We start from the raw sequence: 24,936 nt of genomic DNA on the forward strand, positions 1-24,936 counted from the left end.
AAGCAATGTGATGAGGCTTCAGTTAGTTGCTTTTGTTGTTGCTTCCTTCTCTCAATCCCTGTGCCACACACATGCAGAGAGGGTAGTGGCAGAGGGGAGACCCCAGAGCATCTGCTCCCTACATGCACTAAGCCAGAAAGCAGTCAGCAGAAGATGTCACACATTGGAGCTGGTCCCAGGCAGGATGCAATCTTTTTAAGCCTAGTTTTGCTCCCTGACTGAAGTTCCTTTCCCTAAACTAGTTATAAAACCTGCCACAGTTAGTTGTGAAGCTTAACTAGACCAATGACATGGCTGGAGTGTAAGCCTAGCAATATTTATAAATCCAGAAGGGTAACATCAGATAAACAATTATATTAATGATACAAATCTCAGCTTTGATAACCCAGCATGTCTGTCACTGCAAAGACTTCCTCAGCAGGAAAGCGAGCTCTTTGAAATCTCTGGTCCTGTTTGAAGGCAGCTTGTTGGCAAGAGTGTGTCATGACGAGGGAATGCAGGGAATGTCAGGAGCATGGTGAAGTGCAGCAGGCTGGCTTTGCAGCACATGGTGGGAGGAACCTGCCCCTCTGCTTCCCTGGGTATCTTGGGATAGCATGAGCATGCTCATCTGTTGCTGGAAGTCAGGACTGCTGTAGGTTACAGCAGCTGGTGTATTCCCATGAAGACAGCGGGTTTTAACTGTAAAATCCACCAACGGTGACTAGTGCCAGGTGTGTGCACGTGCCAGCACTTGGAAGATATTTGTGAACAGGCACATTCCTTCAGGTTTCAACAGTCTCCCTCTGGACTGTGTCTAAATGGTCACTACAGTCAGCTTTGCAATGTGGTTACATCACAGGCAGATTCTTGGTCCAAGAACTCCGTGTGTTTGTTGGGAAGAGCAGATGAGACAAGAGACTCCTCTGTATCCTCATGCAGTGTTACCGAGAGGATAAATAGGGAAAACAGCTCTGCTCAGTAGCTGTATAGAAAAGGAGCTGAAATGTGACCTCAGAAGACACACACCTCTGCTGAAAGTAGTCTAGCCAGGGTACGAGAGCGTCACTTCCAATAACTATTCATTGCTCATGAAGTAATGCATGTAGCAGAATGTCATGTTCTGTGGCTTCAGTGGCTTCCCAGAAAGTTACGTTGGGCTACTCGTTATAAGGTAGCACAGCTGATGTCTATGGAACATGAAAAAAATCGCATTTTCTTACATCTGCACTTGCATTGCTTCTGCAATGTTCTTTTCACTTGAAGAAAAAAAAAAGCCTTTGGCAATAAATCTGAAGAATTTCCTGAAACATTTTTGCTTGTGAAGATATCTGTGGTGCAATTTAACCCCAAGTCTAGAGATACTGTTTATGTAAGTCTGAGTCCTTGCTTTCCAATATGGTAAGTGTACTGAAAGCCTTGCTGCCTGGTAAACTAATAAGCCCTGCTGAATTTCTGCAGAATTTTAGGAACAGAGACAGACTGGAGGTTAGACTTGAATGAAAAGGAGAACTATTGTCCGCTGCTGGCACTGTTCAGAGGACTTGACTGTATTTGTTCCCAGAGTACTTTTGTTCACAGTGAAATACTCTGTAGAGCTGGAAACAGTCTTTAATTGGAAGTTTTTTTCTGCAGCTCCAAAACATGTCAAAGTACACTTGCTGGTCTTCACAATTACACCAATTACAGGAAAGTGTTTGTGCTGAGGAGAAACAGCTTTTCCACTGACCATGTTGCTGGGCCATTTTTGTTTTGCAATGTGGAGCCCCCCCAGGAGAGGAGCCTAAAGGCTCTCCTAATGGTATTCCTGTGATTCGGACCCATAACCCTGATGGTCATGTCAAATTTCAGACCACTTGCTTTTACAGAAGAAAAAAGTGCATGAAGAAAACCCTAAATGGTGACATATTAAATGGCTTTGTGCTCTCCCTTGTGTTGCATGCATAGTAGAAGAGAATCCTTTCTTTCTCAGGCTCAAGAGCACCCCTGTTTATTTTTTTCTTCTCCATTTTCCCTTGAATTGCTTCCATTATGAGAGCAATTGCTGCCTTTTCTTTTATAGGCTGCTCTACTAACAGTTTATTCAGTTCATTAGCACAATTGCTGCTTTTTGGGTTCGTGCTCTCCAAAGAAATTATCTCATCCTTCTGCAGATGTCTGTAACGTAAATCATCAGAACAAGGCCGGCTATACCCCCATCATGCTTGCTGCACTTGCAGCTGTGGAAGCAGAGAAGGACATGAGGATAGTAGAGGAACTGTTCAGCTGTGGGGATGTGAATGCTAAAGCCAGCCAGGTCAGTCAAGCGGTTCACGAGACACTGTTCCTACTCCTGTGGCTTTTTAGCTTCCCTTCCACGCTCCCATGCCTGCTCCATTGGTTCAGTTTTTGCACTTGTTCACTCTCACCCTCTGCAGTCTTTGATGTTTGTATGTTTTTGATTGCTGTATACAAAATGGAGCCGTGGAAGAACAGTTGAGCCTCAGGTCTGGATGTCTTCTAAAAATGAAGATTGAATATTATATGAAAGAACCATTACTGAATTTTAGGAGGCATTTACAAATTCTGCACCATTTAGTTCCTTTCAAGGAACTCCACATGTCCAGAAATAGGTCCGATATCTTCCTTTAATTTAATAAATAGCTATGTGAATGCAAGATATGTTATGCATACAAGGTATTTAAATGGCAAACAGAGCCTTGAGAGTGCTGTCTAAAATAACACTCTTCCCCCCGCCCCCCGCCCCGAGGAAGCACTGTGCCAAAAAAATAAGTATGCATGATTTGTGACTGATTGTGTGGTGATTTAGGTTTTCCTCTTCTTTCCATGCAGGCTGGTCAGACCGCACTGATGCTAGCTGTGAGTCATGGGAGGATAGACATGGTTAAAGCTTTACTGGCCTGTGGTGCAGACGTCAATATCCAGGATGACGAAGGCTCTACAGCTCTGATGTGTGCTAGTGAACATGGACATGTAGAGATTGTCAAACTTCTGCTGGCTCAGCCTGGGTGTAACGGCACCCTGGAGGACAATGTGAGTTGCCTTTCCAGATAGTGTTTCATCAGATAGCTTCTCCACTCTGGAATGTTTTTCTAATTCAGTTTTTTTGATGCAGTGGAGAGCCGCTGAAATCTGCTTATGTGAATCTCTGACAAAAAAATCTCTTAACGGCGCCAGAGTCCCAAATGCATGAACCTGCGTGAACCCTCTGCTTAGTGATAGCAAGTGCTGTGATTATTTGGCTAGTATGTCTGCTTTTCTAACAGACCTACCCAGTAGCTACTTCTGTGGTTAGCTGTAGGTGTGCAGTGGCCAGAAGAGATAATCCATATGTGCTAGCTCATGGTAAAATATCTCCCCTTCTCACATTCCTTCCTCCTTTCCCAGGAGTCTTCCATTTTCCAGTAGGGACCTTATCTGGTGACTTAACGGCCTTGCTGTGTTGATTTCTGTGTCTGTGGCAAACATCAGTCCTACGGTTCTTTTCACGGGATGTTCACACAGTATCTACACCATGGCTTTTGAGAGTATAGTTTTGGTCTTAGTCATGAAGCTAAATTGTCCTGACAATAAACAGATACAGTCTGTGACTTCAGTGCCAAGTGAGACACTTGCATATTTCTTGTTTGCAAGGATCATTGCAGCCTACAGTGTCAGCAGACAATTTGATCTGTAGACTTCTCAAGCTTCAAAATGTTGACTTAGCTGGTTTCTTGCCAGTACCGTGTTATTGTTAACAACATCACTCTCTGGGTCCGTTTCCATTCTTCCTATTGCTTTCACCTGCTGAGCACTGAAATGGAGCCTGGGTTTGGGATTTGGAAGGGCAGTGGGTGGTTATTTGTTGAAGCTGTTGCAGAAAGGCAGAGACATCATTTCTGTTCATTCACTCACCAGCTGCAGGAGCCGGCTCGGTTGCCCGATGGTGCCGGCAGTGTGTAACAGCTGGCCTGAGGGGAAAATGTAAGAAGGCCTCAGTGTAAGAAAACCCTTTTGGGGGCAATCTAGGTTACTGCAGCCTGGATGCTGTTGGCACTATTAATCACCAAGTCAATAATTAAAAGTCTTTATGGGGACATGACACTTAACTATTCCTGTAGACAGTTTGATAATGTTTCCCAAGCACAGCTTGTCTGCTGCTTATTCATTTTATAATAGGTTTGTCTGTGCTGAGAGATGATGAGATTGTTAATGTTCCCCTAGCTATTCTGAATGTGACAGTGATGCTTTTCCAGTCAGCGTAATCAGTAGTAAACTGAGCTTCATCCTACTGATGTGTGCCACTCTGACAGTGATTCAGCATCTCTCTTTTAAGAACTTGGCTTTTCCTGGTGTTGACTGTGGAGTATTTGTTGTGCATTTGTGGTGCATTATAGTGCACTGTAGTGGACAGCTCTTCTAGCTCCCTCTCTGCTCAGGACAATTAGGTTTATGTATAATCCCCCCCTCTAGTCTTTTAAGAAGACTTTCCACTTGGATGGTCTCCATCATGTCCCATGCTGGAAAAGGGGTTTACAGTTTCCTTAAACTGGTGCCAACTCTAATACTGGTGCTATGGCAGTGGATGGAAAACGTGCTCCATTCAGAGAGCCAACATAAGAGGCAGTCCCTATGAGAGGACATATCAAATACTGGTGGTGGTGTGGAAACTTACGTGCACAAGAGCCAAAAGCCAGGTGGTGGAACAGCAAGCCACTGTGAGATTTGTGCTGAGGTTGTAGCTGCCTGCCTTGTAATTGAAACACCGTTGGAGAGCCAGGGGTTGTAGCCATGTGATACACCAGTTTCAGGAAGGGAAGGAAGCAAGGAAGGCAGAATTGAGGATGTGGCAGCTTCGTACAAGTGTGCCCCTCTGACTGCTCAGAGGTTCACATCACAGATTTGGCTGACATCCGCTTCTTCCTGGACCAAACATGGCAGCAGGTCAATGTATTACCCTTTAGGCAAAAGTAGTCTTTGCTTCTAGCAGCCTCAACAACTGTGGTTTCTGCAAGCAGTATCTTCTGAGAAATGGAGGTGTCAGCGTTCGACCAGGAAAGTCCATTTGTTTGTAGTTAGACTTCCATCAAGGAGCATTTGGAATTATGAATGCAACTGCTTTTAGTGTTAATGGGAGCTATAACACAACAATTATCATTATAACACAGCAATTATCATGATATTTGATAAGCATTTATCCCTCCCTTATCTTCTCTTCCACCCCTCACTGACATTGTAGTTTCTCTCAGACAGACCAATCTTCCGAAATCACTGGTCTTACACAGCACTACATGTAACGTTATTGTGATAATGGTGTGTTCATTCTTCCTCAGCAATAATCGAGACTCCTCATTGAGAGAAATTATGAGGCCTCTGACAATTGGACTGCTTCATAAAACAGCAGTGCAAGGCTTATTGTCACTTAATTATAATAAAAGAAATTAAACAAGACTTTAAATTAACCCAGCTGTCTGTGTGAGCCGTGGGCCCTCCACTTTGTAACTTCCCTTCTCAGTGGGCTGATGGGGCTTTTAAGAGGTCTGTTAGTGCACACAAGCGCTAATGCTCTTATTTCTTCCTTTCTCCTCTCAGGATGGCAGCACAGCACTTTCAATAGCCCTGGAAGCTGGACATAAGGACATCGCGGTTCTCCTTTATGCCCATGTCAACTTTTCCAAAACCCAGTCACCGGTTAGTACACAACCTCCTGCAGTTTACATTTTAACTTGCTGCTCCTGAACATAATAGTAAAACATAAACAAAAAATGACACCACCACCACCACCACCAGCTGTACAGCACATGAATTTTCAAGTTTATTCACAGGGTAGTTTTTATGCTGGTAAGTGAAATGTACATTTTTAAGTACAGGTTGTCTGCAGAAGGCTGAACCCTGGTTGAAGGATACCTCCTCCTCCCTTTTATCTGGGGGTGAAGATAGCACACTAGCAAGGTTCACTGACTCTGACTAGTGTGCAGAGGTGCTGTTGCATCATTGTAATGCTAATTATTGACCTGATCACCAAAACACAGCTATTTCTGGAGTTACAACTGTCCTAGGTGTTTTGGCAAATATCCACCTGCTCTGAGCCCCAACTCACCCTCCTGATAAACTGCTGCTAAATGTTTCACTGTCTAAACAACACGTACTCTCAGTTAGTAGGCTGTATGATAGCTGGCACTGTTCTTCCTAAAATAAAAAAAAAGAGAAAGATTAATCTGTGCAATTAAAGGCAAGGGATTGAACAGAGTGTTTGTGACTGTCGTGTTCTCATTTGGCTGGCTGGAATAATTTATCTTTGATTAATTGTTCTTTCCTCTTTTCTAGGGCACTCCTAGACTTAGCAGAAAGACATCTCCTGGTCCCACCCACAGAGCCACATTTGAGTAGTAGTGCATGAATACCTGTAAAAATCTGTATGCCGTCTTTAAGCTGCTAAACGTTACTGTTTTACTGAGACAGATACTGAATGTAATTGTCTTGTGCCTGAACTCACCAGCAAAGTGAAAGCAGAGATCTAGTGCTAAAGATAGAAAACTGTAAACTTGAAGCAAGCATATAGTTAAGTAGTGCTCAGCTGAGAACCTTAGCCGGAACTGTTCTTTTGCTCACCTACTCAACTTCCCATACACTGGCATACATCCCGTTTTTCTTTGCTATAGATTATCCTTTCCTATGTTATGTGCAGCCTAAGACTTCTAAAGCTATCCGTGCAGGGGTGTCCCAGTGGCTCGTTTTTAATCATTCTAAAACACATTTACTGTGCCTAGACTTTACCACAGTAACCTTTTCATAAATTTCATTCCAACATGATTTTGATGTTTTTAATTACTTTGAAAATCAGAAGTTGCAGTTGCTTATACAGTCAGCTCCGTGGATCTTGAGCTGGTGGGTGAGTGGGTAAGTATTGGGGATAGAGCCTCTAGTCAGGTCTGAGGTCACTAAGTAAGTTGTTGCTAATTGGGGATAATGTATAACTTTTTATATGAAAGATACTAGTATCTATAAAATTAACTCGCACAGTATTTTCAACATTTTATATTCCTTAATAATTAAACACTACATGAAGAATTACATGTCCTGTTACCATATTTTTATTAACTGTGTCAGTCTATAAGCTCCATACGTGTTTATTGGAGAGTAAAATTAGAGGTACCAGCTGTATATTCCCCTTGAGTGGAACTGAGCATAGTTCTCGGTGCATATTTATGGAATGCTATTACCTTGTCACATTCACTTTAGTCATGTGTATTGAAATGTTTGAAGTGCCTTAGACTCTTGCCATATTTTCAGAATAAAATTTCATTATGCTGTTTTACTCCTCTCCTGTTTTACGTGTGATTTGTCATCATCCAGATACACTGCAAATTACAATTGCAGAGGCAAACCAGGATAGATTGGTAAGTCAAGGCAGGGAGGACTGGATAGCTCAACCCTTGGGAGTTGCTGATGTGAACAGCATCAGTGCAGTCGCCTCTCTCCTGGCCATGTGCAGCATCATGGGGAGACACCAAAGGATGGTGTTCAAGCAGTTTGACCTCACTCTCTGCAAAGTAGTTACCAGGTGAAATACAAGCCTTTGAGCTTTATCTTCCAAACATTCCTGGCAGCTTGGTGAAGGGGATGGTTTTTAGATGGCACTGGAGCAAGCCCTAAGCTAGTGCCTCTGTATCCTTGTCAGTTCAGACCTACCTGATGAGACAGAGAAACACACTTCAATGCCTTCCTTCAAGGGACCCACACACTTCTGTTCCTCTGTGTCCTTCCTCCCTCGCTACCAAAGTCCTTATCAAACAGCTTTTCTTACATAGTCCCTTTGAAGGAGGGACCCACTGAAGTCATCTTCATCCCCCTTGGCCTACATGGACTTGGTGACTTGGACTACATGAAGTTTCTGTGGGTACTGTGTGATACCAGTGCCAGGCTGGCACCCCCGTGCTAGGGAGTGTCCCCTGAGCAAAGGGCAGGTGAGGTCTCTCTGCTGGGGGGGGGGACACATGTCTTAACATAGCAGTTCCAAACAAGACCCCCCCCACCTTGAGGTCAGTCAGTTTTCACTATTGCACACCTCTGGCCAACTTTTCTTCTCAGCCTTCACTTAGCATCTAATTTTGTGTGGATGCTGTCTCACCTCGGTCCTACCTGCTAGTTAAAGAGGTATGTCACCAACTTGCCAAATCACTGTGAAAATAAGGTCTTCCCTCTGACACTAGACTGACGGCAAACAGCAGCAACAGCTGTAAAAAATTAGAAAGAAATGTCCCTAGCTTTGCCAGCCACGCTCAGAGACAGTGGGTGCAGGCTGCGTATCCTGTGTAGCAGGGAGCTGAGCTGTGCCCCACACATGCATCCACCCGACGACCTGAGACTTGGTCACACACAGTGCATGACACCAGTGCAGGCTTCCCAATAAATTCCTTGTTCACTTAGGAGCCAGGTGGGTTTCTTGTTCAGCAGAATTAGTGCAAGTTGGATCTCCCCACCTTGGGCATGGCAAAAGTGGCTTTTGTTTCATTTTTGGATCTGTTGATCTGCTGCCTCTTGCCACAGTTGGAACAACTGTCTGGAAAGCAGTGTCAAGATAATCTGTTCTTGTTTTCATTAGTTTAAAATGCACATGCTGCTGGAGTTAAACAAATCAAGCTGATGAAGTGGAGAAAAAGGATAACTGCTTTACTCTCTTTCCAGAACTTGCTCTAATTTTACAGAAAATCCAGTTCACTTATTATACATGCTTGCCTGTATCTAATGGATTAAATTCTTGTCTAGTGGAGAGACATTTTATTGCCAGGACAGAATTTGGACCAGGGACAGGTTTCTCTTAGCACTGGTTTGACCAAAAGCAGTCTAGTTGTCCTTTTTTAAGGAAGTTAGTAATCATACCTTAAACTCTGGCTTGTATCTCATGACAGTGGTTTCAGGTACTCCCGTGAGGAGCAGGGAGTTGTACTTGATGATCCTTATGGGTCCCTTCCAACTTGAGATATTCTGTGATTCTGATTCTGTGATTCTGTGACAGCAGTTTTAAAGCCTGTAGATTATGCTCCAAAGTCTGACTTTTTGTTAACGAGTATGCTGAGCTGTCTGATGTTTTCTTCAGTAGTGCCACTGTATTGCTGTAGAAGATATCTTAATTAGTAGCATGTCCAATAGATCTTTGCTGCAAAAACAGTTTTTTAAATTATGATCTTTGTTGCTGCACTACTACCTTGCTACTGTGCTTCATTTGCACACGTGTGTATTTGTACACACTGTAGCCTGAGGGTAAAAAAAAAAAAAATTTGAAATGCCTATGAATTTAGCTGTTCAGAGCAGAGGGCCATGACTGTTATTTTCTGGGTTGGCACAGGTCCCTGTGTCTCCACAAATCAATGGGAGTCCTGGAGTCCTGGGCATGATGGGATCAGGGGCACGCAACGATCATAAAAGGGTTTAAAACAAATGGTCCAGTGATTTAGGTGACTAATGACACAGGGAGAGTCACCAAATCTGCTTTAATACTTTTAATACTTTCTTTTTTACCTGGAAAAAAGCATAGGAAGAGGAATGTGGAAATTAACATTCCTTCCTCCCCCCACCCCCCACCCCCACCCCGGTAGAGAATTGGTATATCAGAAACCAACACATTAGGGGTTAAAATTTTCTAAGTGATTGCTTTGCTTTCTAATGGCCTTGACTGGCAGAAGTCTGGGGAGGAATCTGACCCTTCGAACAGCATGCAAGAGTCAGGTTATACAATTCAGAGTTCCTGGATTTATTTAGGTGCCATTTTCCTGGTAAGCAAAAAGGTTGACCCAGAACTGGCCTCCTAGAGATTTAGAAAATGTTAGATGAAGCTGTGGACTTGGCATTTCTGTGCAATGTTCAGTTTCTTCCCAAAAGCTCATTGTCTAGGGTTAAAATGCCTTGTAAAGCAAAGTGCCCCCAATTTTAGCTGTATGGTGAAGTAGGCTATTATGGTATCCCATGTCAGGAGGATTGCCAAAAGCAACCAAAACTTTGGGTGTGTTAGTGGATATAGGTGAAAAGTAGAGAATAAACTGACTATTTTACCAAAGTCAGTGAATGTCATTTCTGGCCTAAAATCCTATTAGGGAAGACTTCCTGGAATGAGCAGTTTAAAAAAAAAGGGGGGGGGGGGGAATAAAGAATAATTAATTCCCTTAGCATTTTGTTCTCTTGGATGGCCCTGCTGTCTCCAAGAGGTTGACACCTGAAGGAGTTCACACTGTGGAAGTCAGGCCCTTCCCAAGGAAATAGTGAAGAGGTTCCCGAAAGCATTTGTATCCACCGATGTCCCCTGCCAGTCAAGTTTAATTCCACCTGCTAATGCTGGATAGCATTTATCACAGGTGCTGGGATTAAGGGGTTTACCATGCATACTAGCTCTGAACCGAGCTCCCTCTGCACACTCCCCGGCATTTGTTTTTCAGTTCAGATCAGATGATGATTGACTCTCAGTATATCCAAGCATGATGTTGTCATCACCTTTGAACTCCAACTGTCAGTGAATATATAAAAGCTCTGGCACTTGATTCAAGACTGTAAAATACGTCACTGTCTTTTTCCAGTTATACTGTCATACATTAAGTGAAGCTGCCACTTGTAATCATCCTAAAAGATACAGAGGCAAGGATTACTTGGTACCAAGTTTTAAAATGATGGAAATTAGCCAACAAAATATGGATCTAAATGCAATGACTGAAGAAGACATTTTTGCAAGATGCACTTTCAGGGGTTTTATCTTATTGATACAGCTGGAAGAACTCAAGTTATTCTAGAAATAGCTTTTATGTCTGTTTCTCCTGGTGTTTCATACTTTTGGCTGAGAAGTCTGGCTGCTCTGGGTCCAGTTCAGCCATGGTGTGAATAATGCAAGGCTTGGCGTCGATCCCTGACACACAGGACTGGCTCTGTTCGCTGTGATGGAAGCAGCCCAAAGGCTACAGACGTCCTCCCGCCTTTGAAAGGCAGCAGCAGAGCTGGCCAAAACAGCGTTCACGTTCTTACTGCAGCTGCGAGCACCCCTCTTCACTGGGCTCTCTGTCTGCATGTGGGTCTGTAAACTTTATCCCTTCCTTCCCTTGTGCCTGCATCCAGGTCCATCGAAGGAAACCTTAACTACAAGCATTTCTTTGCTAAAAAGAGAGGCTTTCAGATGTTCAGTTCACATGGGGATGCATGGGCCTGCGTCCGAGCGCCTGATGTGGGACAAAGGACACAGGTAGGAGGTCAAGGACCCATGCTGGAAAACATGCAAGGAGGATTTTGCATTAAGCACTCTCAGAAATGGTGGCAATGAGATTAGAGGAAAGGCGCACCCAGATTCAGGTTTGCTTAATTTTTCAGTTGGGAGCTGTGAAAGTATTAGCTTTCACTACTCACAGCCTAATGCAATGACGAGGGAAGTCAATTAAAAAATTCTGGCTGTTTCACTTCACTTTGGCTGTTGTGGCTCTGTGCATGCATATGCTGAATGGAAGTGCCTGCTTAGAGCCAAGCTACCTGGTTGCTGTCTTTTCCATCAGTTGCTCCACTTTCTGTTTGGTTGGCATGGCATCATCCAACATACCAGTACCTCATCTCTTCTCAGCAAGTACCACTGGACAGCAAAGTGCTGTTAAGGAGCTGCAGAATAGCATGCTACCTGCAAGAATATTTGGGAACCTCTGTATAAGATACCATGCAGAAAATACTATAACAATTTTTTTTTTTTTGCAAAGATGACTGTAACAACTTCTTAAAGTTGTTTGTAAAATGGCACATCTGTTTTCCTGCCAGTTTTTTTAGGCAATGGGAACAAAGCACATGAGTAAATCATGCTGGAAGCAGTACTGCCTTACGGCTGTATACATACATTGGTCAATATATCAGATGGTCCTTTATTACAGGTGATTAATTAATTCAGTGCCTCAAAACCTCTGTTGTAAATGTTCTGCTTCCTTAATGATACACACTTTCAGCTTTTCCTGCTAAAAGAAAAAGGTAAGCGTGTTTCCTCACATCCACGCACCGACCCCATGCATGATCCCTGAAAAGATCTCAGGAATGAGAAGATCATCAGGGAAAACAGGAGCCTTCAGGCAGTTGGTACCTGCTGTGAGTGCTTCTGCTGGGGCCTTAAAGGGCGGGGGGAAGGGGGAGCACAGGAGACAAGCTTGATGGACAGTTTTTTTCCCCTCTATCACTTTACCCACCTGCACTTTGTTCCTTTGCCCTGTGCCACTCAGCGAGTGGTAGTCTTTCCCCTTGGCCACTTCTCATTGGGAACCACGTCTGCGCATTTTCTGTTTGGTTAGCCAACACAACTAGCACCAGCAAAGATAAATTGCCTTTTAAATAATTGTTGCTATACAAAACTGCCCTTCAAAGACCTCTACAGTAGAGACTGTAAATAACGACATCATTATACTTTTAAGCAGAGTATTGTTAACTACATTCAGCCATGAATAGCAGAAGTCAATCCTCTAAACACCACTACAGCCATTTGCAGTATTATTATCTAGATAACATACAGGCTAATATTTTTTCAAAGTAGTGCACATGCTTTTGTATGATCTGTAAGTGCCGATTTGAATGGAAGTAGCAAAGAGGTATTTCTAGAAGATATGCTGGTAATTTTTTTCTTCAGCTTTTCACTTAATGGCTTTAGCCACTGTTGTAGAAACAGCCCTTGCTGTGTTCTGCTAGCTGCAGAGTTTGAAAGAGTAGCTGATGCTCCCTCAGTAATACTGTCCTTCCCCACTCAGCCTCATTAACTTCACTGAGATGAAGATAACGCCATTTCTTTTGCATGCCGTGGCAAAGAGGCAGATTAATACCTCCTGGCCATGGTATCACCCTTTTCTCTGAGGCATGAAAAGCCACCTGCTGTCTCTGGCAGTCATCCTGTGGTGCCCCTGTGTTGCTCTTGGGCATTTTCTGGGGCCAGAAGAGCAACTTTTCTCCAGTCCCAGGGGTTAGTGAGACTTAGAGCCAGCCAGTTACAACCCCTTGGTACCATGGAGGTATGAGCAGGCAGGGGTTGGCCCAGAAAATGGCTCCCCCCCTGCCCGTGCACTCATTCTTGCAAATATATCATGAGAATTTTCCAGTCCAACCACATATATCTGCTCAGAGGCCCTTTATTGTGGTGGTTTAATCTGCATCACTAGCCTAGCAGGAGGAGCAAGAAGCATGTTAATGCCTTCTGCAGTGGATGCTGATATGGGAGGAGTGTGAGCAGAACAGCTGTACAAAGAGATTGAGAGAGATTAGAAACACAGGATGATAATAAGATTTGGTTTAGGAAAATCAGACTGAAACAACTGAGGGTAAATAATATAAGTTTGTGGGAGTGAGAGAAAATTAGAAATCTGTAACACTGAAAGACAACTTGCCAGAGAGTGAATTAAACAATAATTGGCAGTGCAATGAAAGCAAAAATGGACCAGAGTTGGCAGCGTGATGAGAGCAAAAAATGGTCCATGCATTTTTTTGCCCACTTCAAATAGAGCAGAGAGGCACCTGACCCTGGAAGCTGTAATGCAACTCAACACCATTCATGGTCAGTGTGTCCCCGGGGAGACAGCTCCAAAGGCTGCCACGGTCAACCCCACAAGCAACAGCTTTCAACAAGTTGGAAGCTGAAAATAAGGAAGAAGTTTAAAAGGACAGTCTTGTTTTGCAATGAGACAAATGCCATAACTAAGGAGCTTAAAACACCCCACAGTATGTGACTGCTGAAATAATAAGCCATCCAGATGATTTGCAAAGGGCCAGTAAAGCAAAAAGATACAGCTGAAGGAGAAAAAGTTCTTCAGGTTTAGTTCAGGTTTTGGTTCTTGGGAAGCCTGTGTGAGTTTTCAAATGGATATGAGCTTGTCACCATCTCTGTCTGTTGTGTCACAAGATAATAGCCTATTCGGGCCTTCGTACAACAACTCATATTTGGTCAGAATTGGGTCAATAATTGGAGACAAAGGAGACACATGTAGATACATGAAAATGGGTAAGTATGTGTGTGAATTTCTGAAAACATGCTGCAGATAAGACTGTAAATCCCTCCTGCAAGCTGTGTGAACACAATCATCCAGTGCCTTCCTGATGTGCCCCGTTGATCTGCTGGAGCACCCAGCTGCACCCCAGCAGGATGCTGGCTGTCCTCCCTCCGCCGCCCCGACCTCCCCAGTGACTTCTCTGTGGAACAGGGAGACCTCTACAGCCGGGATAAATCCAACACTGCTGCAAGCATGCAGGGGAAAATAACCAGACTCTGACAGAGCAGTTAGTTACCGGGTTTTGTTTTGGGTTTGGTTTTTCTTTTTAGTATTCTGTATTGTTTCATTCATTTTCTTCCTCTGTTAATAACCCCCTTTCAACTGCTGATATTTCAGGGCCTGCATGTCAAGCCAACATACCCAAGTCTTATCTTGGTCTTATTATCTTGGTCTTAGATAATTTTTTTCTCTAACTAACTTAACATTAAATTAGTAGCCCACTGCTTTCTAGCCAAGTTTTGTGCTTACAAGGAGGCCCAACAGTATTTTCCTAAGATCTGGGGTCAGGAGATGGAAAAATGCCATGGTCTGTGCCCTAGCATTGCCTTTGGAAGAAGTGATGAGCAAAACAACTGCTAACAGAAATGTTAGCTCCATAGACAGAGAAAGGAACATTGCCACGTAACCCTGTGCTACACCGCAAACCCTCTACAGCTCTTCTACCAACTCAGTAGGAAGAAGTTCAGGAGCCTGACATTACCTTCTAGGAAATCTCTAGGGGTAGCATTTTTTGGCTTGTGAGGAACCCATCTACCCAAGAGCAAGAGGTGTTAGGATGGCTACCCAAGGCTCTGAGATCTACCTCTTCTCCAGGTATTAAAGTTTCCCTCAAATTACAGGATGATTTTCTTGAGGATGCTAACAAAATCACCTGCTGTGCAACCTGCTGCAGGAGACATATTTCTGGTATCCAGGTGTGCCTCTTTCAGCTAAAGCGTGACAAACACATAAACATGTCACCCCCCTACCACTCACCAGCAGCCAGATCAAAAGGGACACTTGCCCTAAATTAAGGCAGCTGAGGATCAAGGCCAAAACTCTCTTCCATCTGCAGAAAGGTGTGTATTATTTCCTTCAAGCCTGAAAGAAAAAGGTTCTTCTATGGCAGGTACAAAGCTGGAAAATAGGCTATCATCTACCATGGGCCTGCCCAGGGGGCCCCATGGGGGTTGCTGACACACATTATTACTGAAGGGCATGAAAATGAGCTGGGTTGGACGTGCTGCTCCAACACAGAAATGCTTGAGCTGAGGAACTAGCTACCCCAAAGACTTTCTCACCTGAAATGTAACACAGGCTGCCTGAAAGTACCTGAAATAGCTGATTGCCTTCCACAGGCAGCAAACCTGATCCTCTTCTGTGGCTGAGCAGAGCTGAGTGTGTCATTCTCAATGTTAAACAAAAACACAGCACAAGGATGCCTAAGTTGCCGTCCTGAACTGCCACATGTCTTCTCCTTGAGATACTGGTGGGGCAAAGATGGAGAGGAGGCTGCATGTGGAAATTTAGCTTTGCCTTTAAATCAAGCTTTGGGGAAAACATGAGTCCAGATTTGCAGGGAAAACATGTAACTGCTATCCCTGCCTCCTATACTCCTCTCCAGTGTTGCTGATTGTTTAAGTCCCTCATCATAATGAGGTTGTCTTTCCCACTGGTTTGATTAAACCAAAACACAACGCAGTTTGTGAAAGTCACTCCTGCCCCCTGCCAGAAGGAGGGTTGTATTAACCAGCATTTTGAGGCCAGGTCACTCCTGAATTCCAGTGCTAGAACTAACTCTGTCTCCCTCTATCACCATCACCAGTCCACTTATAAAATACTGTTAACAGTGCAATCTCATACAACTTGGTCCGGGGCAATAAGATATTTTGACCATCTTTCATGAGTGGTCAAGTGGTGCCCCTTAGAACTTAATGTTGATAATAGCAATGATTTTAGAGACCTTCTTTGAATAGGAAGAAAAGGTAAGTGCAAGATATTCCTTGTAACAACATTGCCAGACTCCATAACAGCTTGTATTTTAACAAAGGGGATGTCACAATGTGACCAGGTGAGTAGTCTCTTTTTTTTTTTAAATGGGGGGTGTGTGTGTGCGCGTGTAATTTTCATTTTATTCCTAAAGTTTGCTTTGAAAAAGTGATAGGAGGGATCTCACTGGAGCATGTAAGAATAAATAGCTACTGGAAGTTGGTTAAGGCATGTGTTCTTCACCCATTGGACCAGAACATCATCAGACTGATGGGCTATCAGGTAAGTGAGCATCCAGGCAGCTATTTAAGGTACATATCATTCAGCTGATAGAGCACACCGAGTCCTACAGAGAGGAGGTATGGGCTAGTGTGTTAATCAATACCTGGGGAATTTCACAGTACAATAGAGATGCACCCTACTTATCTTCAGGTTTCTAATGAACAATCTTCTAAGACATCATTATTGTGAAGTCATAGAAGCTGCCTTCCAGCAGTGAAAAGGCAATCTCCATACCTCAGTTTCTTAAAAACAGGTAAGAGAAAATAATAGCTGGAACAGCCATGCAGTGAAGCTATTCTTTGTTCTCAACCTTACTGTGTGTTATCTGTTACAATTTCAGACTCTGAGGGTATTTAAAAAGATTTTACTCAGGCAATGTGAACACTTGCATGCACTTAGCTGGGATGGCTGAGCTGGGCTCAGAACACCTTTATTCTGTCATCTGCAAGAGACACTGTTTGCATAGGGATGACAGAAAATTAAGAAGTCTGACTAATTAGTTTCCACACAATGTTCCCATCACCTAACAAGGCATCTCCATGTCTAGACAAAGCCAGCCTAATTAAAATTAATAGCCAACAGTTGAAATAATTTGTAACATGTCACATTCCTTAGCACCTTCTAGCCAATAGAATTAGAGAAACTCTATTACTCCTAATTAGCCAATGTGCATATAAGACGTACAGAGATCATCAACCTGACACTGCTGACTGACATGCAAGTGATAGAAGAAAACTGTTTCCTAAGGAAGCCAACTAAGTAAGTGCTCTGATTATCTGTATCTTGATAGCGTTAAGCAAAGCCTTACTTGAGAGGTGCAGATCTCCTGGGATCCAGATTTCCCGGGCCCTTCCTCTGAATGGGATTCCTGGCATGGAGGAGGGATGAGCCCATCAGCCCCTGAAGATGGGAAGACCCAGTACTCTGTCTGCAGCATTTGGGGGCCACTCTGAACTGCCCAATTGCTCTGGGGCACTGAGGGGAGACAGGAGAGGCTGCAGGGGAAGAGAGTCAGGCCGACAAGGAAGAAGAAACACTCCTTCTCAGCCTAGGAGATGTGACAGGTCAGCGTCTCACATCAAGTCATTTCACAGCTTGGCTGATTAAGTAATAGTCATTTGACTTTAATTAAAATATTTGGAAGAGCTGAGCTGTGTCTGGAGACAATTCTGACATCCCCCACCTCCCTTGCCCTGCACCTCCTCAGTGGATTTGAAAGACTTCATGTGGGAAGGGGGAAGAAACGGGGTGAGAGCACCATGAAACTGCTCTTAGACATGTGTCCTACCCTGACTGGTTTTAATGGGAAGTCCCACAAAATGAAATGTGCTTTCCTGAGAGCAGAATATTATGTGAAAAAGATACTTTCTATTTATTTAGGCTTAAAGAAAAAAGAAGAAACTAAATTCAGAAGGAGCTATCGTAACAATACTTTTGCATGCATCTATCAAGCATCGGAATTAGGAGCAACAAATATTAATGCACAAATAACTAAATAAATTGGACAGCCAATAAATCAACACAGCAAAAACTGCCCCTTCAGTTACCTCAGTAAACCAACCCTCACAATTATAGAGCTCTAGCATTTTTAGGTTACTGAAGATCAAGAATGTAGAATAATCAAAACTTGCACAATTGAAAAGAAAGCATAGGTAATAAAGCAAGTGCTTTATAATTTGAAATGATCTATTTGTTCCTTTAAATACCAATGGGCTTGCTCAATGAAGTGGGAATTTAACTGTATCCATTAAAAGATTAAAGACCATAAATAAAAAAGTAGCAATTAATTGTGTTGCCTATTTTTTAAGAGGTTGGAGCTTAGTTTTTCACACTCTAGCAGTCTATCAAACTCAGCTCCATTACAGATGTCTTAGAGCTGAATTGATGATGATATTCAAAACTAAGGGCATTCTCTGCAGTAGTCCTACCCTGATAAAGGAGCTTGAACGTATAGATGGCTTATGTGATTCTATCATTCTCACAGTGTGAATTACAAATGTTAGAAATGTCAGCTTAATGAGTCATGCAAGAGTCTTCAATGTTCTAAGTCACTGGATCCAATTAATTTTTAAGTGTGCCTAAAATGAACAATGAAGACTGGAAGAAGCAATGCAGTAGTTTCTGTATACTCACTTTTTTACTTCTATTTTCTAAGTCGGACCTAATAATGCTTCCCAATAGTTATCCAAGTCAATTATTAATAATGATTGAAATTTCTGAGGAACTGACAGCGTGTAAAATCTGCATTCAGCCTTTAAATCTGCAATGAAATGATTCCAACTTGCACGAACAAATGAGAAAATGGAAAATGTAGATGTTAGTGAAAAAAAAAGGCATTTTTTCCTTTTCTTTATCCCTGTTACTAGCAAAACTACTCAGTGGTGACATGACAAACATATGCATTTTTTTAAATATCTCCACGCTATTTGCTTCATTGTACTTGAAAACAGCTTTGTTTTTGTACTGTACTTGGCACGATGTATCAGAGTGAATTTTGTTTCCAGTGAATTGTGTTTTTATTGAGCACTGTAGGCCAGCATCATTGGCTGGGCTCACAGCTATGAAGGGGAAGAGCCATCCATTGTTACAGGTAGGCTTTTCTTGATTTTTACGTAAGTAATTTTTACCATAACCCAGACATTTGGACCATTAAATTCTAGATGATGACTATCTGGTGGCTTTTCTCAGCTGTAGCTCATCTGAAGTTACTGATGTGGAGGCTCCCTTTCCATCTGTCAGGAGAACACCAGCAAGCAGAGTGTCAATGAAACTCCCACTTCAATGGCCATTAAGGCATGTTACCTCCTGTGGCAGGCCTGTTCCCTAATTTGGAATACAGCTGATGCTGTTCCCCGCCACCTGCCAACATCCCTTCTTACACCCTTTGGAGAAGGCTCCCCTGGATTAGTGTCACACCTTATCTTCTGGATTTGCACCAAGAGAAGAGAACGTGAACTGAGCATGTTGAAGAGCATACACATTTTGGTCAACCTTGCCAACAACCAGTGGTCTTTGCAAGTGGAGCTGGGCACAGCAGCTTTTCAGACTGATGAAGAAAGATGTCTCTGAGCTGACTGGTGAGAGGCTATGGACACCCTCCCCAGGGACTCTCCTAACTCTCACTGAGGAAAAGCAGCAAATAGCCCAGTGGTGGCAGCACTATAAACTGCTTCAGTTGTTCACCCAGTGAACATGAGCTCCTGGACCAAGACGGCAAAGGAGAAAGGAGCTTGAGGAGAAGAGGACCAAGTACCACGTTGGTGCTCCCAACACCTGAAGACTGAATGCCCTAGAAACATTTTTTGGAGCAAGGCAGAACGAAGCACTTGAAATCTTACACCTGAAGGAAAGAGCCAGCTTGACTGGATGGCCTTTTGGCAAAAGCCATCAGTGGTTTATCAGATTTCATTGATCTTGAGTAATGCTGCTGGTGCCAACACTCTTATCACAGATAAGTGTCTGAGACGGCAACTCTAGGGCTGATTTTAAACTCTTGTAAATATTGGGCATTTCAAGGCAAGGTTTGGGTTTGGATCTGCCTGTCCTAAGAAGAAACCCTTACCTTTTGTTGTGGTGCAGGCAGTTCTAGATGTAAAACCTGCAAACAGAAAGTGTCAAAACATGAATACAGAAAGAGACAAAAAAAAAAAAAAAGCTGTATGAAAAGTGTCAAGAAAATTCTCCACCTGGAATACAAAACTTTGCCTGGGGGTTATATTTTAAGAGCCAGAGGATAGAACTTCAGCTTTCCTGTAAGTTAAAGGAGATTTAAAATGAGGAATGAATGAATAAAAGAGAACAGAGCAAGTATACAGGTGAAACTGCAAAAAATGCATGGCTTATTTATGCCACCTACTGGATTTTCCCTGAAATATCTTTTCAGTCAGTTTAGTTGCCATGATCATGTCTGTCACTCCAGCAAATACTTACGTTTGCATGGGAGGCTACTCACACAAGTAGGCCAGCTGATATCAAGCCACTGACTCACATAAGTAAATAACATGTGTGGACTAACACAGCTCCAGGACTGGTGATGGGGGTAGCTGTACACTTGTTTATTCTGCTAACCTGATGGCTGTAGGGCAGCCAAGACACCCAAAGCTGCGCGCAAGCACTGAAGTCCAGCACTGAGGAGTTTCCCAGCCCCTGTCAGTGCCTCAGGGGAACGTGCTGGCACCGTTTCCCTCTTTTGCTTGATGCCCTCTGGCTGTCTTCGATATTTTGTCCTAAATGTGCAGAGTGTTTATGGACACACTGAAGTTTTCAAACAATGCAGACAGGCAGTGTGAATGCTTTATCTTCTATCCCTCACCACTCCTGCAGCTGAGGCGCTGTTGGGAATCCACAGCCAGCCCTGATGATACGGTCTATAAAATGACCTGGGAGAGTCAAAAAGATCTGCTGTGAACAGAGGGGCAAACCCCTCTGGACTGACCCACTGATAGCAAAAAAAAAAAAAAAAAAAAAAAAACCACCACCAGAATCAGATCTAGCAGATTTCTAAGATGGACTTAATATATGCACTCAACCCTGCTGACTTCTGTGAAACTAAAGGTCTTCCCTTACCAGGCAATGGTGTCAGAACCGAGTCCTCTTTAATTTGTGACCACTCTACCGAGATGCTCAGTCATGCCAAATGCGGTGGTGGGGACATGGCTTGTTCACATCTGTCCCTCAAAATGACAATCTTGTTAGCAAATAAAACATTTTTGCAAGGTTCAAGGGATGAGACAAAGGCATGCATCAGCAAAGGCCAGACTGTCACTAACATGATATTTTGTACTTTAAAGACTTATGCAAAAAAGTTAAATCTAAGGGATAACCATCAGCTACCTAGAAAAAAAAAGAAAAAATGTCATTTGATTCTTCTTTGTTTTTTTTTTCCCACCAGAAATATTAATTACAGTTATTTCCAAAGGTGCCAGCAAACTGCAGTAATGTTTAGTCACTGACGACATTGCTGGATTCAAATCAGAGACGCCCAGACTTATATTAAATGAATGACTACGATTTCCTGAAGACTTGCAGTGAGAGTGCTCTGATTCGTGTTAGAACTGCTGGCAGTTTATAACCATCCAATAGGAATTCCTTCATGACTCCAGTGGATGTCAAATCCAGTAATGTGTTGTCATCCTCAACAAACGCCCATTAAAAAAATTTGAGACAAACATTACACACTAAAACCATACTCAAAGTGCAACTTCAGCTAGCAAAACCAAAGCAATTCATCGTTAAAGGATCGACTGTGTACTTGTATTCTTCGGGCATCTAGGTATTTTGGCAGTATTCATCCCGAACACAAAATACTAGACAGGTATTAACATTAATATTTTGCTCCTCACCAATTTGTTCTGTAACATTATGGATAATACAGACCTGTACAGTTAGCCTGAAAAGCAGGAGTAGAAAATACTAGTTATGTGAAAGACAGCTGAATTAATGTTCGCCTTGGAACTGTTGCATTTTTTGCATCTTGTGATTCATCCCTGAGCTTGGCTGTCCCACTTAGTTCCTAGTGCAAAGTCATATATAAGCAGCTGGTGACTGCTATTATTTCTCCTTTGTCTGTCTTTGCCTGCTTTATGCACTGTGCTTCTCTTTTCTCTTTTTTCACTCCTTCCTCTTTTTGTCTTCTGCCTCCGTCATTTCTGATGTGCTTTTTCTTCTCCTACCTTTTCATACCTCAGTTTGTTAATTTTTATTTTATTTTGCCTTTCTTGTTCTTTTGATTTAGCCTCCTTTCATCTCCTTTTTAATTTGCATTTTCAATTGACTTCAAGACAATTTGCATTCAAGTGCCTGAAAACATCCCTGTGGTGTACTCAACCACACGCAGAACTTCACAAACTGGAGTTTCAGTTTCAAGACTTGCTCCTAGACAGCACCTTCGGAGCCTGATTAATGCCCCTACGAGTTGAGAAGATCTCAACTGATTTCGTACAGGGAAGAATTTCACATTTCAATATAGGAGGCTAAGCATGCTTGTCTGCACTGTTCACCTCCTTAAATATTAGCGATGTACGCAATTAGGTGTATACACAAATCACATTGTTGTTCCACTAAACGTTGTATCATCTTCTCTTTTGCAGGAAAATGTGCAGCTATTGACATCAGAAATGTCAATCCCAGCAAAGCGACGCAAGGGAAAAGTTTCAGTTTCTGCGGGCTGAACGCTTGTCGCACGCCCGTGCCGAGCCCATGCGCCTTCTGCTGGCGTCTCACTTGAGGACCACCTGACTGCTCGAGACTGGGGCTTAACAGGAGCGTTTTGACGTGGTCTCTCTGGAGGATGGAAAGTGCCATAAAGGTTGTACCACGAAGGAAAAAGTTCTTTAAATGTAATTTTAGTGAACGCTAATGGAAAGCAGCAAGCAGCAAGGATCTGGGGCTTTCTTCAGGCTGGGATAGGCACTGATTGTTTCCGGCAGGGAGGCTCAGTCTGAGCGGAATTAGCTGGGAGATAGCTGATCTGGAAGAGAGAGAAGCTTTCCTTGGCTTCTTCTAGCAGAAATAAATTTCTACCTACTGTAACTTATTACCATCTGATATGCTGAGTCATGAAGCTGGGGTTATAGAAATCTTTATGCAATCTTTATAAATCAGCCTCACATAATCTCAGGCGCTTTCTGCTTCATCTGTTGAGTCACTCATTTGACAGTTGTCATTCATCTTAGATTGCGATGTAATTTAATAGTTTCATTTCAGCATGAAGATAGCGTCATCTAAAGTTGAGCCCCGAAAGATTTAAAGGTGTAACAGAGGAAATATTAATACTGTAAATAATATCTGTAGAGCTGCATGGGTCTATAAATCACATAGTGCCAAGTCGGAAGGGGAGCCTATGTAAAGAAGAAAAGAAAAAGCATCTTCTCCTGCCGTCCTCTGCAGAGGATACCCGCTCTAGCCACCCACGCCTGCTCCAGAGGTGCTGGTTACTGAGCTGTCACCGCCGTCGGTCTGCGTTTGCTGGCATCACCCGCCCGCACAGATAGCGATCACCGTGTTTATCAGTGTCCCCATTTAGGGACACGGCTGTAGGGTAACCCCCCAACAGGAGATGCAGTCCAGCGAAGAGCCGGTAGCCCGGCTACTGGCGGAGAGCAGCCGAGCTGCGGCAAGGCGGGTGTTTTATTTGGGGGGCACACCTCTCCCTGGGCCAGGCCGTGCCGGTGGCCTAACCAAGCCCGGCCTACCCAACCCAAGGGAACAGAGGGCTTCATCATGGCCTCCCCGCATCCCGCTTCTCCCTTACGCCTCGGCCGGCGTGACCGCCGCTGGCGCGGCCTGCGCCGGCCCTGCGCGGCGGGAAGGGCGGCGCGGCCGCAGGGCTGCGGGGAGGCCGCAGGGCTGCGGGGAGGCCGCGGAGCCTCCAGCACCCGGCCGGGGCTTCGGGGCCGCCCGGCCCGGCGCCCACCGCCCCGCTGCGCACCCGACGGCCGGCCGCCTGGCCGGGGCGGGGGCCGCCGCTCCCCGCCGTGCGGCCGCCGCAGGCCGGGCTGTGCGGGAGGGAGGAGCGGGCAGGGAGGGGAGGCCGCTCCCCCGCCCCCGGCGCCTGCCCCGCGGGGGAGAGAGGGCTCCGCGGCCGCACGGGCCGGCCGGGGGGGGCCGCGGCGGGAGGGGCGAGGCCGGGCTGCCGCCGCCCGCCAAAACGCGCGGGGCGACGGGACGGGGCAGGGCAGAGCCGCGCCGACCCCTCGCCCGGCTGCCCCCAACCCGCCGCGATGCCCAGTGACTCCCCGGCCTTCAGCAAGCCCCCGGACGCCGCGGGGCCGGGGGACAAGGCGGGCGGCTTCGGGAAGGCGGCTGCCCTCATGGCGGCCGCCCCGGCCGACGGGGTCGTGGCCGCCGCCGCCGCCGCCGCCGCGGCGAAGAAGCCGCCGCGTCTGCCCAAGTGTGCCCGCTGCCGCAACCACGGCTACTCCTCGCCGCTGAAGGGGCACAAGCGGTTCTGCATGTGGCGGGACTGCCAGTGCAAGAAGTGCAGCCTGATCGCCGAGCGGCAGCGGGTGATGGCAGCGCAGGTGAGCCCTGCGGGGCGGCCCGCCGCCGCCGCCGTCGCCGCCGCCTCGGCGGGCTCTGCCCGGGCGGGTGGGCTGTCGTCTGTCTGTCTGTCTGCCCGCCCGCCCGGCGTGCTGCCGGCGGCGGGGTCGTTGCTCCGCGCCCGCAGGGGTTTGGTGCCCGCAGGAGCCGAGCGGGCGGCGCGGCCGCGGGGGAGCCTCGCCCCGGGCTGGAGCTGCGCCGCCGTCTGCCTAAATTAGTGAGGTTTTTCGCTGGTTTATGTTTTGGGGGTTTTTGGGGGGTTAGGGTGTTTTTTTTGTTTGGTTGGGTTTTTTTTTTTTTTTTGCATAAAGCCAGGAGATGCCCCGAGGGCGCGTAGGGTGTCGGTCGGGCTGCGCGGAGCGCTGGCGGCTGGCGGCGGGGCCCGCCTGGCTGCGCCCCCCTCCAAAACGGGCACAGCCGAAACGTGGGGCAGCCCCGGGGGGCGCGCACCGCCTCTGAGACCTGCGGAGGGGGGCACTTCCCCGTTAACGTCAACGTGCCGCTTGGTCAGCTTGTCTTTAACGGGATCAAGAATCGTCTAGCCGACTAATTGGTTAGCGAGCATGTTTTCCGCCGGTGGTTTTCAGATTGGGTGTATCTGCTTGGACTGGTGCGAGGTGGCTTTAGCTGCGCGCAATGCTAAAAAGAC

General features: G+C 45.1%; 2 protein-coding genes across 2 annotated transcripts in view; both read left to right on the top strand.

Annotated features, from left to right (window-relative positions):
- KANK1 (KN motif and ankyrin repeat domains 1) overlaps positions 1 to 6,348 on the top strand; it is a 29,438-nt gene extending 23,090 nt beyond the window's left edge. Inside the window, exons 8-11 of the mRNA XM_075726271.1 lie at positions 2,133 to 2,275; positions 2,812 to 3,012; positions 5,551 to 5,649; positions 6,286 to 6,348. Coding sequence (XP_075582386.1) covers positions 2,133 to 2,275; positions 2,812 to 3,012; positions 5,551 to 5,649; positions 6,286 to 6,348 — 506 coding nt within the window. The remainder of the gene's footprint in view (positions 1 to 2,132; positions 2,276 to 2,811; positions 3,013 to 5,550; positions 5,650 to 6,285) is intronic.
- Positions 6,349 to 23,968: 17,620 nt separating this feature from the next.
- Positions 23,969 to 24,936, top strand: part of DMRT1 (doublesex and mab-3 related transcription factor 1) — a 59,962-nt gene continuing 58,994 nt past the window's right edge. The window contains exon 1 of the mRNA XM_075726705.1: positions 23,969 to 24,268. Coding sequence (XP_075582820.1) covers positions 23,969 to 24,268 — 300 coding nt within the window. The remainder of the gene's footprint in view (positions 24,269 to 24,936) is intronic.

This window comes from Pelecanus crispus, chromosome Z, assembly GCF_030463565.1.
Source record: "Pelecanus crispus isolate bPelCri1 chromosome Z, bPelCri1.pri, whole genome shotgun sequence".
NCBI lineage: Eukaryota > Metazoa > Chordata > Aves > Pelecaniformes > Pelecanidae > Pelecanus > Pelecanus crispus.